Source organism: Eimeria tenella, genomic scaffold (assembly GCF_000499545.2).
Source record: "Eimeria tenella Houghton genomic scaffold, Eth_scaff135, whole genome shotgun sequence".
NCBI lineage: Eukaryota > Apicomplexa > Conoidasida > Eucoccidiorida > Eimeriidae > Eimeria > Eimeria tenella.
Window position 1 is genome coordinate 24209 of NW_013541508.1, and position 17295 is coordinate 41503.

The 17295-nt window shown below is 54.4% G+C and overlaps 2 protein-coding genes across 2 annotated transcripts; one reads left to right on the forward strand and one right to left on the reverse strand.

Moving 5' to 3' along the window:
* Window positions 1–4027: 4027 nt before the first annotated feature.
* On the forward strand, window positions 4028–7084 carry ETH_00016320 (uncharacterized protein; the record flags this gene model as incomplete). The annotated part of the gene is made up of 1 exon (XM_013373341.1): window positions 4028–7084. One exon carries the CDS (start codon window positions 4028–4030, stop codon window positions 7082–7084), a length of 3057 nt encoding a protein of 1018 aa, XP_013228795.1.
* Window positions 7085–9823: 2739 nt separating this feature from the next.
* On the reverse strand, window positions 9824–16992 carry ETH_00016325 (uncharacterized protein; the record flags this gene model as incomplete). Its single annotated transcript, XM_013373342.1, has 5 exons — window positions 9824–10032; window positions 10328–10628; window positions 10763–10953; window positions 11217–15012; window positions 15172–16992. 5 exons carry the CDS (start codon window positions 16990–16992, stop codon window positions 9824–9826), a joined length of 6318 nt encoding a protein of 2105 aa, XP_013228796.1.
* Window positions 16993–17295: the final 303 nt, after the last annotated feature.

Consider the following 17295-nt stretch of genomic DNA (forward strand, 5'->3'; position numbering starts at 1 on the left):
CTCGCATTACAGAGGAAATGGCGACGAAGTTTATCGCGATTGGCTGGTCAATCATGGGAACTAGACGAGATCCAGTAAAGCAGCAGCCATTTTAGATAACTTACGCTCTCTTCGCAAAGCTCAATGGAGGAAACACGCCAATCTGCAGGAGCTGAATGCTCTGCAGCTTTGAAACTGGCAAAATCCACGCCAACAATTAATTCTTGGCCTGCTGAATGATGTTGAACCGAAAAAGCAAAATGAATTCTCTAGTGTCAATGATAGTTGCCGTTGTATACCGAAGCGCTTGGCAGCCAGAGGAAGCTGAGTCGGAGCATGCTCGGTCTAATGGGGCAGGGCGTTGCATCACCCAAGGAATTCTGATGAGGATACTCATACGGAGACACAAAGACGGGTTGCTGAGGCCCAGAGACGCCGCAGCACAGGGCTTCTAGTCTTGCGAAAGCTCTGTCTATCTAGTATAATACCTGCGCTGCCGCGCCTCATAGGAGCTGTGCACTCAAGCACCATAATACAGGAAAGCCTGGAGATTATAAGCAGCGAGCAATTTTGCTTTACGGTACTTCTTAAATGCATATCTGCAAGGAACAAAGCTATGCATGGGGTTCAAATGCTCCGCCAAAGCCCAAGCTGAAGTTCAAAGCCCGTTGCGCACAGCGCTACATGTGCTCCACAACTGGCCCTCAGGGTGATATGATTCAATATATGTGGATTGGCGTAATAATAAAAAGTAATATCATGCGTAAGGAGGTAGCATCCGAGATATCAGGCCCACTGTACTCTGAAGTGTGACCAGGGTTTTACGCTGGGAAGAAGCACCGAAATGCATTGTTTGCCACAATCACGCAGAGAAGAAAAGTCCGAGAGACAAATGCCTCCGTGAAAAAATGAAGATACAATGATACTTGGGGTCTTTCAATGTTTATACGATGTCTTTGTTGAGTAGTGATTAGTAGTGATAGGTATGATGCATGCAATTAGAGGAAGAAGAGACACATAGAAGCCAAAGTGGGCTTATTTTCCTACAACACTGATCAGTTATGCAATTCATCTGTCTTCTTCTCTGGTGCGCAAGTATGTAACTTCTACAAGGTTACAGCAGCACAGATATTATACTAAAGGACTGGTAAAATATACAGTACTAGCTGGATGATAACAACCCCACGTTAATACACCTGTGAGGTGCTGTTCCTTACGTGCATACTCTAGTGCGTTAAGAAGATGACAATAGGATTGTTCTCTTTTGAAACGTACCCAGAAGAACAAGTTTGTAGTTTCCGTGTTGCAGTGAAATGTAAAAATCATTTGAAAGCACACAGGCGAACCTTGTTTAAGTGTTCCGCGAAATGAAAGCAACCATAAAACTTCGATATGAGCTGTTCTGCGCTGAACTTCAGCTTAGGTTTTGGTAAGGCAGCAGAAGCCATCGGTGGCGTTTCTCTTATGAAAAGGAGAATACAACCAATTTGAGGTGTATGCAGCGGCATCCATGACATTGTTGTGTTCCTTATAGGCTGAGCTGCGGAGTGTAATTGGCCCTTTGCTCCTGCAAGCCCACACTGCAAGTAGTAAAGCATCTGGCGGCTTGAACACTGGATGATGTTCAATTAGCCTTTATTTTTCTATCAGGCTACAGTCTTGAGGGATAAAACCAAGTATCTTTTCCTTGTAGCGTTAGCTATCAGACATATTTTTTCACGCCCTAAACAGCCCAGATCTGATCTTATTGGTTTTGGCCAAAAACATTTTTGCATAGATTCATAAAAGGGAAGCAACATCATTACGAATCCAGATTTTCAAAGGAAGTAGGGATGGGAGGCATATGCTCCGAGAATTCTTGAGGGAGCAGGCTTCCTATAGAAACCCAATGTACCAATGATCCCCAGTCACCAGTAAAAACACTGAATTCTCAAGTGAGGACGCTTTCTACAGAAGCGCTACGATCTTTCAACTTCTCCGGGCACATCATAGCATTTGTCATGCGTCTCTTGCCGAATTACAGCAGAATGACTCTCAAAGGGGTGGGGCAAAGTGCCATTTGGCTGGCCATTTGAGGCTCTTTGTCATACCAGGCGCCCTCTTCTCGTCAATTGCTCTTCTATAGAGGAGCAAGGCCCTGACGTTCACTAGGAACTTGTTCCAAAGCGCTTTTAGCAGATGCTGTTGCTCAGTGCCAGCGTGGCAGCTCTATGCTCAGCTGATTCCTGTGCTGCGTATAGTTTCGACGACCTAGAGTGGAGTTAGACATTACTTTATTCGAAGCTGCTCAGCTGAGAACACCCTCAATGTGTAAAAGCTATGATGCTGAAGCACAGGGTGCTGTTATAGGGTGAGACGCAGCCTTGAATTCCTTGCCACTGAGCTGACTATGCTGGAAAAACTGCAGAAAAAAGACAACCGGCTGGAGGCAGAAGGCGTAACTGGGTGCTGCCGCCTGCAAAGTGTATACTAACACAGAAAAAATGCACTAAACAAGATAAAAATAGCCTCGTTTACTTATTGCGTCACATGCTGCACAAGGGAATGCCCAACCAGTGCTGCCACTGAAGTGCTGAGCACTGCACCGAGTTACGAGAGCTGTCCTGCCAAGTTAAAAAGTCAGTCTACAGATGCCTTGAAGAGTAGTCAAGCAGGTCTCTGCAGGAAACAAGACAACTCAGAGAGCGAGTGGTTCCTCAGTTTCCTAGCAGCAACCGTGCGGCGAGCAGAGGCACTGAATGAGCTGCGGGTTCGGCTATGGGGAAAGGCTAAGCTTGTTTAGTGTGCATGTTTCGACCTTTCCTGAATGAGAAGCTTTGCATTGTCCATCTCAGTGTGCGGAAAACCACCAGCGGCTGCGAGATACAAGAAACCCGGCGAGTTTCACTACGGAACAGTGACTACTAACGAGTCCAATACCCAGACTTCGTAAGGAAAAAATATGGCATATGTGCGTGCAGCTCCAAGTGTTTAGATCCAGCGAAAACATGAAATCACTTTAAAGCCCCAAAACGTGGCAATCGAGTCACCCTGGTAGTTCAGCCGAGTCCACCCTCGCGGGGAGCAAAGGCCGGAGACTTTCCGTGCTACGGGGTACTTTGCATACTCTGTTCAATGCTTATTCAACATAAAAGAGTATTATTTGGGGGAAATATTAAATTTACTGTCTCCTCAAGGAACGGCAAACTCGCAGAATGGTAGGCCTTTGCTCCAGAACTATGGGCCAGAGAGCAAGCGGCTACCATCCCAACCTAGCATTAAATAACAAATGAATAATCCCAATTTCCAATTTTGTGAGAAACTGAACTACACAGAAAGCGGGGCTTTTGTTGTTTGGGATCGAAGTGTCGAGCGCTTTCACCCCAAGAGTACTGTGTCGAGGTTCTGTGCAATCGGTGTCTGAATTCCGTAGCATGGGCTGATCTTGGACTTGCCAGTTGTCTTACCCGCTTTAAGTCGCATAAGAAAATCTTTTAATGACTTGAAGCATACAAGTTCAATGAAATTGGAGCCCTGCAATTTCACGGGACATCCAGGTAACGCTCCACGGCCACAGGCGACATCTTTTCTTGCCTCGCGCGCATTTAGAATCTGATACAAAGTTTGAATGCGCCCCAGTTGTTTTCTGTTCTGAATAACTTTCATGAAGTCTGGATATAGAGCATAGTGGGGCGTGGAAAGTATTGCTTTTGTCTCCATCGCCCAAGTACTGTGCGGTTTTGTATGTCGTCACCGTGTGCAAACTGGGTTTCTCTGCTTAAGAACTGGACTCTAATTTGTCAATGAGTATCGAAATACATATTGCATTGCGTCTGAAGGCGAGGGATTCCGTGGAGTTGGCTTCAAAGGGATCTTCGATTGGGATCGAGGGTGGAGCGATCTCCAGGACCATCGTCTGAAGCTTCTCTTGCTTTCATTTTGTACCTTTGGCCCTTGTCTTTCCCTTTTTGCGCCCCATGCCAAGATATCGTTGATTCAGGGCGCAGCAAACACTGGCTTGCTGGCTTGGCCGACGCACAAGCAGCACTGCAGCAGCGGAAGCTCGCCCATGGCTTCTCTACGCCTCACTGGCGAGGAGGCACTGAGGGGTGCAGCTCCTCTGCAGTCTGTGGACTACTTAGAGTCCCCCACGAGAGACCATTTGTTTGTATTGTGGCGCAGAGGTCGTCAGCGGGGTTCCCACCTCGACGGGGCTGTGATACTTTCACTTTTTGTTGCTCTTGCTGCAGCTTACTTGGTGTTACGTTGTGGTCTTCAATTAAAAACTCGAAAAGGATCTGGCGGGCTGAGGTCGCTTGCAGATGCAGGGGAAGAAGCAGGAGCCGCTCAGCAGGCCTGCGCAGAGGCGGAAGGCGGGGGCTCGGGAGCTGGTGCTGCAGAGACAGCAGGCGGCGACTCACCGGGAGCTGCTGCTGCTGCGGGGGGCGAGGGCGGGAGCTTGGGAGCTGCTGCTGCAGAGGCAGAAGGCGGTGACCCAGGAGCTGCTGCTGCTGCTGCTGCTGCTGCTGGGGCGGAAGGCCGTGACCCAGGAACTGATGCTGATGAAGCGGAACTGGATGATGAGAGGAAAGAATTGGCTTCCAGGGCTTCGGCGTACATGAGGAAATTGGCGGACTTCACGAAGCGCGCAGCGCCAGTGTTGCAGAGGCTCCCTGTGGATGCTATTCGGGAAGCTCTAGGGGGCGTTCTGATTTTGGCTGTGGTGGAAATGACTTGCATGGGCACCCTGCTAAAGGGTGAAGAGCGAAAAGGCATACAAGTTATTGTTGATAAAATCTTGGGGGCGGTACGCCAGTCGACAAGTAGCCTTCCTAGAAAGGCTCTTCCAGTCACTACATTCCGCCACTTCAGGTTCCTCAAGGAGCTCTTGATGAGAATTCCAAGTAAGGATCCCACCGAACTCCCGTTACGCCAGCGTTTGGAAAGGCTAAGAGAAGTTTTGACTGTGCAAGAGATAGCGGTCGACCAAATGTTGCGCGGATTGGATGCTATGGAGGAACTTTGTGAAGACATAGAGTGGGTGAAGTCTAAGTTAGGAGCAGAGAAGTTTGCCACAATTTTCAAAAAGACTGCAGCCATCCGCAGAAACCACGTGCTTCGCGAAAGAATGTTCGGTGTTTGGCTGGTAATGCAGCACAAGATGTTCTGTCACTACGGACTCAGCGCCTACCCTCACATGCAGTCGCTTACTAACCAGGGCGCAAAGACTCAGAGAGAGCAGCTGGACGAACTAAAGGACTCCCCACTGGCGCTGCAGCTGCTCATGCCAAAATATGGATATAAAGGGGGACTGCCACAGCCAAGAGAGACGAAATCCAGAAGACGAAGAAGTGCACAAACTAGAGCCCCGGCTCAGAGTGCACAGAGGCACTCTCCAGAGGCTGCAGAGCATCGAGAGAATATGCCTTTTAGAGAGCAGTACGTTATTCCCCCTAGATTTAGAAAGCAAATTGAAGAGTCAAAGGCCGAAGAAGCTCCACAGGTGACTCAACCTTCCCACCCTAGAAATGATGGCGCCAGTGGCAGCAGCTCTCCCAGTCGCCCGAAGGGGGCTGAGTCCACCAAGGGCTCAAAAGGTGAGAAGCGGTCAGCTTCACGGCGGAGTCCTCCTTCAGGATCTGTGCGCCGTTCCCAAAAACCAGGTCCCTCGAAGTCTCCTGAAAAAGCTGCTGCTCCTGCTACTCCTCCGCCGCAGGAAGACCCGAAAGCAGCGGATCGTGAGGGTTCTTCTTCAGCAGCAGCCCCCAATAGTGCCGTTGAGTCCATTGATCACCCCAGCACTTCGAGCCAACCTAGCTGGCCTGAAGCAGCTGATCCACCCAGGAACGAAGAACTCCCCCGAGAAGAGGAATCCCGCGAATTCAGTGCGCGCTACGAAACGCGCAGCTCGCCTGAGGCACCACAGAGCCGTCCTGCTCCAGGCTTTCCACAGGTTCCTGATTACCCTCCACAGGTTCCTGCTTACACTCCCCCGCATGGTTTTCAAACGGCTGGGGAACTGGGTAGGCCCACAGGCACTCCCGAACACTATGGGTTTCCTGTGGGACGCGGTTCCAGTAGGGATCTGGCTGAACAAGGGGCTTCTGCTTATCCTTTCATTTCTGATGCTCGTGTTTCCCAGAAGCAACCCGAGGATTTCCCGCCAGCGGCGCTCCATACGGGTTTTGCGGGTGCTGGCTCTCCTCAGCAGCAGTATGGCTTTCTTGGCCCTCCCGGGGCCCCTGTTCGCTCTCGAGCTCCCGAAGGTCCCCCAATTAGTTTGCCGGGCTTTCCTCAATCCAGCCATCACTTGGCTGGACCCATCGGAGGCCAATATTCTGAGCGGCTCCAGGTTCCTGGGCCTCCCGCTTCACCGAGGAAGATGCCGCCGGGCCTGTTTGCAGCCCCCGGCTACTTCCCTTTTAGTCGACCTAGCTTGCCCCGTGCTGGAGCTAGTTTTACTTCCCGTGCAGCTGCGGACAGCCCATGGCAAGTTTCGCCATCTGACTTTCCTGGCGCCTTTTCTTCACCTCCGCCGTTCATTCCTCCTGAGTCTTTCTTCCCAGGTGAACGCAGCCCGGAGCCCACCCAAGGCTTTCACTCTGGTGACACTTTTTCCCCAAGTTCTTTCTCAGTTTCTCCCCCGCCTGGCTTTGGAAGAAACGCCGGAAGGCGCTCCTTCCCTGCGGGCCACAGAGAAGAAGCCTCGTGGGCTGGTTTGCAGCACTCTCAGCCAAACCTAGGAGAGCTGCAGCGTAGTACGACGCAGTATTCTCGTGGAAATTCGGAAGAGGAAGTTCTGCTGGAATTGGGGGTAGGAAGTTCTTTGTTAGACTGGCCCGCGGGGGCGCTGAGAAGCCCCATGGCGGCAGTCGATGCAGGTGCTGCTTGGCAGACACCCTGGTCAACTCAAGACGACGATACTCCCCCAACTTATCGTGATACTTCTTCTGTTTTTCCTGAAGGGGGCGGCTGGTGGACAAGGAGTGCTCCCCGACCCCCCTCGCCGGACTTTGAGAAGGCCCCGGGATCCTCTTCGGCTAGGCCAACATGCACACGCTCCACGTTCAAAGGAATGGCTACGGGAGAGCCCAAGCCGGAGTCTTCTCACGGCAAGGAACAATAGCTGTCAGCTGCAGGCGAAGCAACTGCACTGCAAGACCTGGCATTTGATGGCCACGGCGGTTGTCTCAGCTCATCTCTGGAGTCCAGTGAAGACGAAGCCCCATGAATATGATGCGTTTTGGATTTTCACAACTCCACGGATACTACAGAGACACGAAAGCGGGCGTGTGGTCTGGAACGCCGTGGCGAAAAAGCTCAGACGGGCCACTGGTGGCCTTCAACTTCAACGTCGTTGCGAAGAGCCCAAGGCTCTCGGGAAGGTAATGCTTTTCTTTCTGGAGCCAGAAGGGCCTGAGTTTTCTTTGCGGGCACTTTTGCGGAACACTGTTTTCTTGTTGAATTACGCAGATGAAGTTTTCTCCCATTTGCACTCTCAGCGCTTGAATTGAACCTCCAGTAGAGGCGCTAAGGCAGACCTATAGAGGAGACTTTTCAATATCTACTATAGCAGTCCACGCCGTTACACTATTGAGGACCGATCTGGGCAAAATCAAACAAAAGAAGTCATTTTCCCACATTCGCACTAACTAGAGTGGGCAAAGGACTGCTGCCTCCTTATCTGCAGCAGCTACGGACATCAACGGGAAGCTGAAACTACTAAACTGCGGGAAAGTATGCGTAGTTTCATAGCTAGCCATGAAAGCCACAATGTAGTAACCTTACGTGTCACCCACGAGCCCCCGTTTCGGGGATTTGGCGCTGCCAAAGTTGCTCGGGAGGGAGCTTATTGAGGGTTTAGAAGCAATACTTTAAGTTGAATTGCTAAAAATACTTCCCTGAATGCAAGAAAGGAATTATCAGTCAAAAGCTTCACATGCGCCGGCCAAGTACCCACACGCCGTAGGCGCAGCAAAACATACCCACAGATAGACGCATGAAGGTTATATAAGAGGTAGTGGGCTATTTATATCTTATTTCCGAATGCAACTTTGGTCGAAATTCGTCTAATATCCACTAGATACCCCACAGCTACACAGCTGCTCACAGGCATTCCTGTTGAATCGTGCCCAGAGCGAGGGCAGTAACACGGACATTTCTATGCGATGTGTCTTTAGATATCCTGGAATATTAATTTTGCATAAATTTTATAATTGTGTGTGTTAGTCAAAGGCCCAAAACAACGCGCAGCAAGAAGCCAACTGCTGCAGGAGCACAAGCCCCGGTTTTGCAGGGAGCATCACAGCAGGAGCAGCTAGAGAAGCGGAGTAGCTACCTTTCGAACCAGCAAATAAAAAGCAGTCTTGAATTCATGAGAAAGCCTTTAATAGAGAAAAGAGCTTCCACAAAGCCAGCAGAGCCTGTCGCGCTCGGCCCGGACCACTGAGTTTCGCCGGCTAGAAAACGATGTTCTAGCGCCTGCTGGCTCCATTTTCAGTTTATTTGCATTCTCATTCCCTCTTTATTATATGGGGCTTTGAAACAACATTTGGAGGAAGCCAACGGGGGCTGCAGCAGCTCCTCGCCCACAAGTTCAGCGGCTGCACGCAGCCGCTTTGGAGGCTCTAGACGGCACACTTTGCTGAATTTCCGAAGCCTCAGTTACTGCAGCAGCAGCAGCAGCGGCAGCAGCAGCAGCAGCTGCAGAAGGTGACCTAGGCTCCCCACGCATTCGCCCGCTGCAGCGTTTCCGACAGCACTTCCGAGCTGTAGAAACACTCCAGCAGCAACAACGCGTGCAGGCAGGCCTTTGCTGCCGCAAAGGCAGCACCAGAAGCGCCTTGAGCAGCAGCAGCAGCAGCTTTTGCGTCTGCGTCACAGCCGCTGCAGCACCGCCTGCTGCAGTGCCCCGGGGCATCAGCAGCAGCCGCTTCACAGGCGCTGTAGCGGCGGCTTTTTAGGAGAGCAGCAGCAGCAGCAGCAGCAGGAACTGCGCGGGAGGCAGCAACAAAGAAGATGGCGTGCAGCTGGCCTTGCTGCGCAACATGCTGCTCGCTCTTGTCAGCATTTGGAGTCTTTTTTCTCCTGATTCTGGGGGCTCTGATGCAGCAGAAGTCCCCTGCAATTGAACTTGAGAAAAGTGTAATGGAAAAGCAATATTTGGCCCCCTACATATGCGCAGGTGTAAGCCTTGCTGCTGCTGCTGCTGCTGCAGTGCCACTGGGTGTTGCTGCATGCAGTCCTTGCCTGCGATGCTGCTGCTTCTGCTGCAGATATATTTCGTCTTTTTCGTCGTCAGCTGCATCTACCTGTACATACACTCCAGGAGAAAGCCGGCGCCAAAGCCTGGCCTATTTCCCCTGGGCTCGATGGCCGAGGCGGGTGGGCGTGACGCTGCAGCAGCAGTTTCTTTTGATAATCCTGCTGCTGCTGCTGCTGCTGCTGCTGCTGCTTCCGACATGCAAGGGTTCGTCGGGGCAAGCAGCAGCAACTCCCCAGCTGCTGCTGCAGGGCCCCGCTTCAAGGCGGAACAAGAGGGCAATGAAATGAAATGAAATATGACGCAGCTGGAAGCAGAAGCAGCGGCGTCGCTGCTGCTGCTGCAGCTGTTGCTGCAGCTGTTGCTGCAGCTGCTGCTGCAGCTGCATTTTAAGAGCCTGGTGACGCCCCTGCTGCTGGGGCCACACAAGAAGTGCAAGGCCACATTCTATGGCTGCCTATCTTTGAACAGCAGCTGCAGCACAAGTTGCAGCAGCAGCACGTTATTTTGCCTTGGACGACTGTTGTGTTGAGAGTGCAGTGTCGCAGCTGCAGCAGCAGCAAATGTTATTGGCTGCTCTAGGCAGCACATTGTGTTCACGCACTACTGCACCAGCAGCTTCTGATGCACCGTCGGCGGCAGCAGCGGCTCGTGCGTCTGCAGCAGCTCTCTGTGGTGCATCTGCTGCGCCTTTGCAGCAGGCAGCCGTTGCGGCTGCTGCCTGTGCAGTTGTAGCCGTTGCTGCTGCTGCTGCCCGTGCAGCTGCAGCCTCTGCTGCTGCTGCTTTTGTTGCAGCTGCCGGGGCACACGCCCTAGGCAGCAGCGAGCACGAATGAACTCTTGCGCAGTGTCTCAGAGTGTCTTTTCGTGCAAACAAATATGCGTCGCAACGCCAGCTACATTTGCTGCTGCAGCAGCAGCGCGCCGCAGGCTTCTACGCGAAGCAGCAGCAGCAGCAGCAGCAGCAGCAGCCCCTGTTGAAGCGCTGCAGCAGCTGCATCCTTAGGCCTCGCAATGTGTCAGCTTTACCCCCTGAACGTCGGCAGCAGCGGCCAGCCTGCGCATGCAGCAGCACCTCAGCAGCAGTAGCAGCTCCAGCATGCGCACAAGCGGTTGCTGGGGAGCGTGAGGCAGCTGCAGCAACAGCAGCTGCCCGTAACTGTTCAGCAGCAACAGCAGGAGCAGCAACAGCAGCAGCAGCAACTGTAGCAGAAACACCAGCAATATCTGCCCTAAGATTAGGCTGGTAGCCGCACTGCTCTGCTGCTTCTTGCTGCAGACGCTCCAGCCGGCCTAGAGCCGCCTGCTGCTGCTGCAGCAGCCGGCCGTATGCTGCTGCCTTTGCATGCCGCTGCTTGTCTGCTGCTCGCTTTTTGTCCTGTTGAACAGCCCATGATGCGGAGGTGTGCTGCATGCAGCATCAATATGCATGCGCGCAGTTCGCATCGGCAGAGAGCAGCAACAGCAGCAGTAGCAATAGAAGTAGAAGCAGCAGCAGCAGCATGCGACAAGAAACTGTATTTGAGGGGATAAAGGACTTACCGCCGGGTGGAACTCCAGCAGAATAATGCCGCCGTCCTCACGCTGCTGCTGCTGCTGGGTGCTGCCTTGGCTGCGCATAAACCGATTTTGCCTGGTCTGCTGCTGCAGTTGTTGCACTTGCTGCTGCAGCAACGTGCTGTTGCACCTTCGTGCGGCTCCCTGCAGCAGCTGCTGCTGTATTGCGTCGAGAGCTGCACACACGGCACATGATAGGGGGCGTAAGCATGCCTCCAAACAGGATTGGAAGCAGCCGTTTGCTGCTGCAGCAGCAACTGCTACCCGGGCACGGAAAGCCTACGAAAAATCGACCTTTGCTTCTTCTGCTCTTGCAACTTTTGCTGCACTGGCATGCACAGCTGTTTGTGCAGCACCTGGAACAGAAGCGGCGGCGGCAGCAGCAGCAGCAGCAGCAGCAGCAACTCTTGGCACAGTTTGCATGCGCAAGCGTGCTTACTGGCGAGGCGTCTTTGAATCTTTTCTGCAGCAACAGCCTCTGCTTTGGCCCTCCTCGTTGTTTCAATACGCGCCAGCCGCTGCAGCTGCTGCTGCTTCTGCTGCAGGTAGTTCAGTCCCGCTGCGCGCTTCTGTTCTTCTTGCTGCAGCAGGCGCAGCTGCATGAGCAGCACCCGAGGGCGGGACTGGCTCTCAGCAGATGCGTGCGGCCAATCTTGGTTGCTGCTGTTGCTGCTGGTGCTGCTGCCCAGCAGCAACGAGGCGTACGAACACCGATCCAGGCTCTCTGTCTCAAGCTCTGTCTGTGACATTTGTCGGTGGCTCTGCTTGCTGCTGCTGCTGACTTTGCTGCTGCTGTTGCTGCTGCCTCGAGAGGGCAGGGCCATTCCCTGGCTATCTTGCAACGGGCTGCTGCGCACTGTAGAATGTAAAGGCCCCTCCCTCCCGGCCTGTCCATTTGGGTCACAAGTCAAATCCTGGTCTGCTGCTGCAGCAGCTGCAGCAGCTGCAGCAGCTGCAGCAGCTGCAGCAGCACCAGCTGCAGCAGCTGCGGAAGCTGTGCCTTTCTCTGCAGCAGGGGCAGCATTTGAGGCAGGTGGCGCTGCTGGGTTTTGGGCTCTCAGGCTGTGGCTGCAGCTAGTGCTGCTGCTTGCGCCAGAGAGGCTGCTTGGCTTTTCAAGAGCTGCTGCTGCAGCAACACGAGGCAGCTTAGCGCTGCCGCGCCTCGGCAAGAGAGGTTGAGGGCGACTCACAGGACCACTGGTGCTGCAGCTGCTGCTGCTGCGTAGCGGTGGGGCTGCTGCTGCTCTCGCTGCTGCTGAAGCGGTTGCAATAGCCTTTCTGCTTGCTGCTACAGCAAGCCTCGCAGCCTCGCGGGCTCTTTCTGCGGCTGCCCTACAGTTACTCGGCTGCTGCTGCCGCTGCTGCTGCTGCTGCTGCTGCTGCTGCTGCTGCGAATCGCTGCAGACTATCTCTTCCCAATGGACTACACGGTGCGGCAGCTTTGTTGCTGCATTTGCTGCTATTGGCGTTTTCCAGCGCTCCCCTGCTGTCTCAACAGCAGCCGCAGCAACCTCCGACGCAGCAGACACCGGCATTGTTTGAACTTCTGTGTTCTGTTGGCCTTGTTCTGCTGCTTCACTGTGAATTTCCGTTTCCGTTGCTGTGCCTGGATCAGTCGCAGCAGCAGCAGCTGCAGCAGCATCGGCTGCAGCCGCATCAGCCGTTGCAGCAGCGAGCAATTGCTGCTGCTGGGAAGACTCAGCAGGAAGCTCTGCTGGAATGGAAGGCACTACCAAAGAGGCAGCAGTTGCTGCTTCTTGTTGCGCTGCTGCAGCTACTGAGGCTGCTGTGGCTGCAGCGGGGTTACAAAGTGCAGCACACGGAGCAGCTGGAGCTCCTGCTGCTGGCTCTGATGCAGCAACAGTTTGTGCAGCAGCAGCAGCAACTACCGCTGCTGCAGCTGCCTCTTCTGCTGCTGTTGCTACTGGTGTTATATGGGTGAATAGCTCTGGCTGATGCTCATAGGGCCCTTCAGGCTGCTGCTGAGCTGTCAAAGCAGAAGCAGCACTTTGGGTGTCCACTGGTATCTCGCATTGCAGCTTCTGCTGCAGCAAGAGCTGCTGCTTTCGCTGCAGCAAGTGCTGCAGCTGCTGCCTCAGAGCTGAAGGCCGCACGCGCGATATGCGCTGATGCGAATGCCACAGAGGCAGGTGCGCCTTGTGGTGGACATGCTGCTGCCTTTGCTGCTGCTGCTGCTGCTGCTGCAGCATCTGCTGCCACGCGTCACCAGTGTGCCTTGAGACTTGAATCTGGCGCATGCGGAGGATCTCTCTCACGAGAGTGGAAAGCTGTGCTGCTGCTGCTGCTGCTGCTGTGGCTGCTGCTGCTGCTTCTGGGGGCTCAGCAGCAGCAGCAGCTGTCCGCCTACGTGAACTGCGTGTCTTCTCCCGGTCTTCCCAGGCAGCTTCGGGCAAAGGCTCCAGAAGAAAAGAAGCAGCATCAGAGCAAGAACTGCTTTCTGCTGCTTCCTGTGCTGCAGCAATGGTTTCTGTTGCAGCAGAGTTGCTGCGAGCTTCCCAGCCTGCAGCAGCTTCTTGAGGGCTGTGGGGCCCGCAGCTGCTGGGCGACAGCGCAGCGTCAGAACAACTGAAAGAGGCAGCAGCAGCAGGCCCTGGCAACCACTGGTCTTCCATGTGTTCAATTTTTTCTTGCTGCTGCAGAGCAGCAGCACGGCCCCGCCCCTGCCGGCCCCTGCTGTGTCCCCGCCTTGTCCGTGGAAGCAGCAGCGGCTGTTGCTGCTGCTGCTGAGCTGGGGGAGCAGCAGAAGCGTCAGATACAGAGGTAGCTGTGCGCTGGGAGGAAACATACGAAGAGGCGCACTGAAGCTGCTGCAGCTGCTGCTGCTGCTGCTCATGCTGCTGCGGAAACTGCTGCTGGTCCTGCCACCGCTGCTTCAGCACCCATTCTCGGTGCTGCCGCAGAGTCTTTTGTCGTCGGTGCTGCTGCTGCTGCTGCTGCTGCACTCGACTGCATGGGCTATCTTCCCAAGCGGAGGCTGTCGCTGCAACAGACACATCTGTCAGCTGCGGATGTTCCTGCTGCTCCGAAGCTTCGTACTGACCCGGTGAGTGAGGAAGCCTGCTCCTGCTGCAGCTGCTGCAGCAACTGCTGCAGCAGCTGTTGCTGCTGCCGCGACTGTTAGCCCTGAAGTAAAATTCTTGCTGCTCAGTCCTTTCTGCCGCATGCTCCAACGGATACATATGTGCAGCAGCAGCAGCAGCAACCTCTCCCTCGTGCTCGCGGCGCTCCCGGCTTTGGTGGGTGTAACGAAGTGGCTGCTGCTCCGATATTGCTGCTGAGGTCTCCCCTTCTGTATCTGTCATTCTTGAGTGCTCTTCAGCAGCCTCTGCAGCAGCAGCAGCAGCAGGCGCTTGAGGCTCTGCTTCGTCTGTTGCAGGCGGCGCTGCGGAGTTGCTGGTGAGCTCTGAGCAGCACTGCTGCGAGTCGCATGCAGGCGCTGCTTCTGCTGCAGCATCAAGGGGCTCAGCTGCTGCTGAAGCTTCTTCTTCTGGCCCCCAATCTCTTTTTCTTTCTCTAAACTTCCTTCTGCTGCTCTGCGCTGCTTCCGTTTTGAACAGCAGCCGCAGAGGGCTGCTGCTGCGCCTGTGGCGGCCGGGGTCAGCGCAAGAGAGCCTGGAGATGCAGCAGCTGTCTTGGCCTTTTCTGCTGCTGCAGCAGCTTTCTCTTTTGTCGAAACCTTTCGAAATTTCTTCTTTTCTTTCTCTGCTTCTGCAGCTGCTTCTGTCTCGGTCCACAGAAAAGGACCCTGAATTTCTCTCAGAAAACCCGTAGCTGCGCACGCTGTCCACGCAGATGGCCGTTTCTCTTTCTGAAGCTGTCGCTGTTGCTACTGCTGCTGCTGCTGCTGCTGCTGCTGCTGCTGCGTCTGCATCCGATGAACTCCAGTGTCCCGCGCTGTGTCTGTGTGGCTCCCTGCCTAAAGTTAGTGGACTTCGCGGCAGTCGCCGAGCTGCTGCTGCTGCTGCTACTGCTGCTGTTGCTTCCCTTCTTATCTTTTGCTGCTGGTGCCGCTGTTGCCTTTGCTGCTTCCGGCGCTGCTGCTGTCCCTCAGTGGACCTCCCGTAGCTACCCCAGTCCGCAGTGGCTGACCTGCGCTGCTGCTGCAGCTGCGGCTGCTGCTGCTGTTGCTGCTGCCGCTGCCCTGGTACAGACCAAATAGTTCCCTGAGTAACCTGCGGCCTCTCGCACCCGCAAAAGCACAAGTGGCTTTTTTGCTGCAGCAAATGGGCAGGGCAGCCAGCAGCAGCAGCGGGAGGCTCAAATTAGTGCTACATCGAGCCGAAGCAGCAGGAGGCAGGCGCAGCAGCAACAGCAGCAGCAGCAACAGCAGCAGATTTAGCACCAGCAACTGTAACTGAGTTACGCCACCTTACGCTGTAGTTGTTGTTGCTGAAGTATTTACGCAGAGGCGCCGTTGTGCTGCCACTAAATTCAAAGATGCTGGGCCTCGCTGCTGCTGCTGCTGTTGCTAATGCTGCACTCCCGCCGTCCCCTTCCCACAGGGGAAAATGCCTAAAAGCAATGCCACAGAGTGTATCCGTAGAGAAGAGAGATGGGGGTGAGTTTTGCTGCTCGTCGTCAGCAGCAGCGGTAGAAGTAGTCGAGTCCTTGTTGCATGCAGCGGCGCTCAAAGAGTCGCATCCAGCAGCAGCAGCAGCAGCAGAGGTATTGAGCTCATGGTGCCTGCTGAGATTGCCGCATCTTCTAAGCAGCGGCTGATTTGCAAAAGGGCGAATCAGCCCATCGGCATTGACTAAGGCATTTCCTTTGGCCTGTTTCCGAATAGGTAGCCGCCTCCGATCCTTCCTCTGAGCCTGCTGCTGCTGCTGCTGCTGCTGCTGTTGCTGATGGTGCTGTTGCTGGTGCTGGTGCTCCGGTTCTGGAGAAGTTGCCGCTGAGGCTGCTGCCCGCCGTGTTGAGGGGAATGGTGGAAGGCTGTGATTGCGGCCTCTCCGTTCAGAAACCCTATGGGTCCGCAGCAGCTCCCCTTCAGCCTGCTGCTGCTGTTGCTGTGGCTGCTGCTGCTGGTGCTGTTGCACTTGCTGCAGCAGAAGCTTCCATGGACTCTCCGCAGCAAGACCTGCTCGGGGTGCTGTAAGCTTTGCGTATCGTTCAAAAATTTGCCGCCGACCCTTTGTTCTTTTCCCTGCTGCTGATGATTTAGCATCTGCCCGTTGCTGCTGCTGCTGCTGCTGCTCTGCTCGCGGGCTGCTGGATTTGAATGCTGCTGACAAGATGGCCCGGACCCTTGCAGACAAAAGATCTTCAGGCAATGGGGGCCTAAAGAGGCTTTCTTCTTCTATAATTGAGTGTGCAGCAGCAGATGCAGCAGCAGCGGCAGCAGCAGCATTCTCGCTGTTCTGCTGGTGGCGGAGGGAAATGTTGAAGGCAGCGGCGGCAACAGCCTCTGCTGCTGCTGCAGCTGCTCTTCCGGCATCGCACACAGTTGAGGAGCTAGGAGAAACAGGAGTTTTCATTCCCTTGTTGCTGCTGCTGTTGCTGCTGCTGCTGCTGCTGTGGCTCTTGCTGAAGCGTTTGCTGCTGCTATTGCTGCCATTGCTGCACTTTCTGCTGCTACTTTTGCTGCTGTGGTTGTTGTCGTTGCTGCTGCTGCTGCCGTCTTGGGTAAGAATGGGGCTCGAAGGAAAATGCTGCCATGGTGGCAGCTGCTGCTGCTTGCTGCCCATGTGGCTGTTTGCAGCTGTTTGCTGTTTGCTGCTGCTGTTGCTGCGACCACAGCAGCGAGACGCTCTGCATCCGTCTGCCGCTACTTCGACATTATCAGCTGCTGTTGCCTCAGCTGCAGCTGTTGCTGCTGCTGCTGCTGCTGGCTTTCTCAATTCCCGAGCTCCAGCTAACTCTCGCAGCTTAGAGTCATCGCTGGCAGCAGGAGATGACATCAGCAGGGAGGCATCTGCAGTCAGCGAAGCCGCAGAAGCTGGCAAGAGCTGCTGCTGTTGCTGTTGCTGTTGCTGCGGTTGCAGTTGCTGCTGCTGATTTTGAAAGGCACCAGCCTCAAGCAAGCAAGAACGTTCTGCCTGCTGCGTGCAGCAGCAGCAGTGGCCGAGGCGGCCTGTTGTGGGGGCCAAGCCATGAATCAAATGCCGACAGTGCTGCAGGTGCTGACCTTGCTGCTGCTGCTGCTGCTGCTGCTGCTCTTTCGGCCATCGGCCTTGCGTGCAGCACAGGGACATTGTGCTGCTCCTAAGCAGCACAGTGCTTACAGACAAATGGAGTATCAAGGCAGCAGAAGAATGTTGAATATCTGAGGCAGCAGCAGCAGCAACACAAACAACGACCGCGCCGCCGCAAGGCCAGCAGCTGTGGAAAAGCAGCAGGGCTGGCCACTACCCTATCCACAGCAGCAGCAGCGTCAAAAGCAGGGACAGCGCCAAAAGCAGGAGCAGCAGGAGCAGCAGCAGCGTACCTGTAGTATTATCATTCAAAGGCTCATAGAAAAGAGGGTTGGGAGTGAAAAGGAATTGCGGCACAGTATG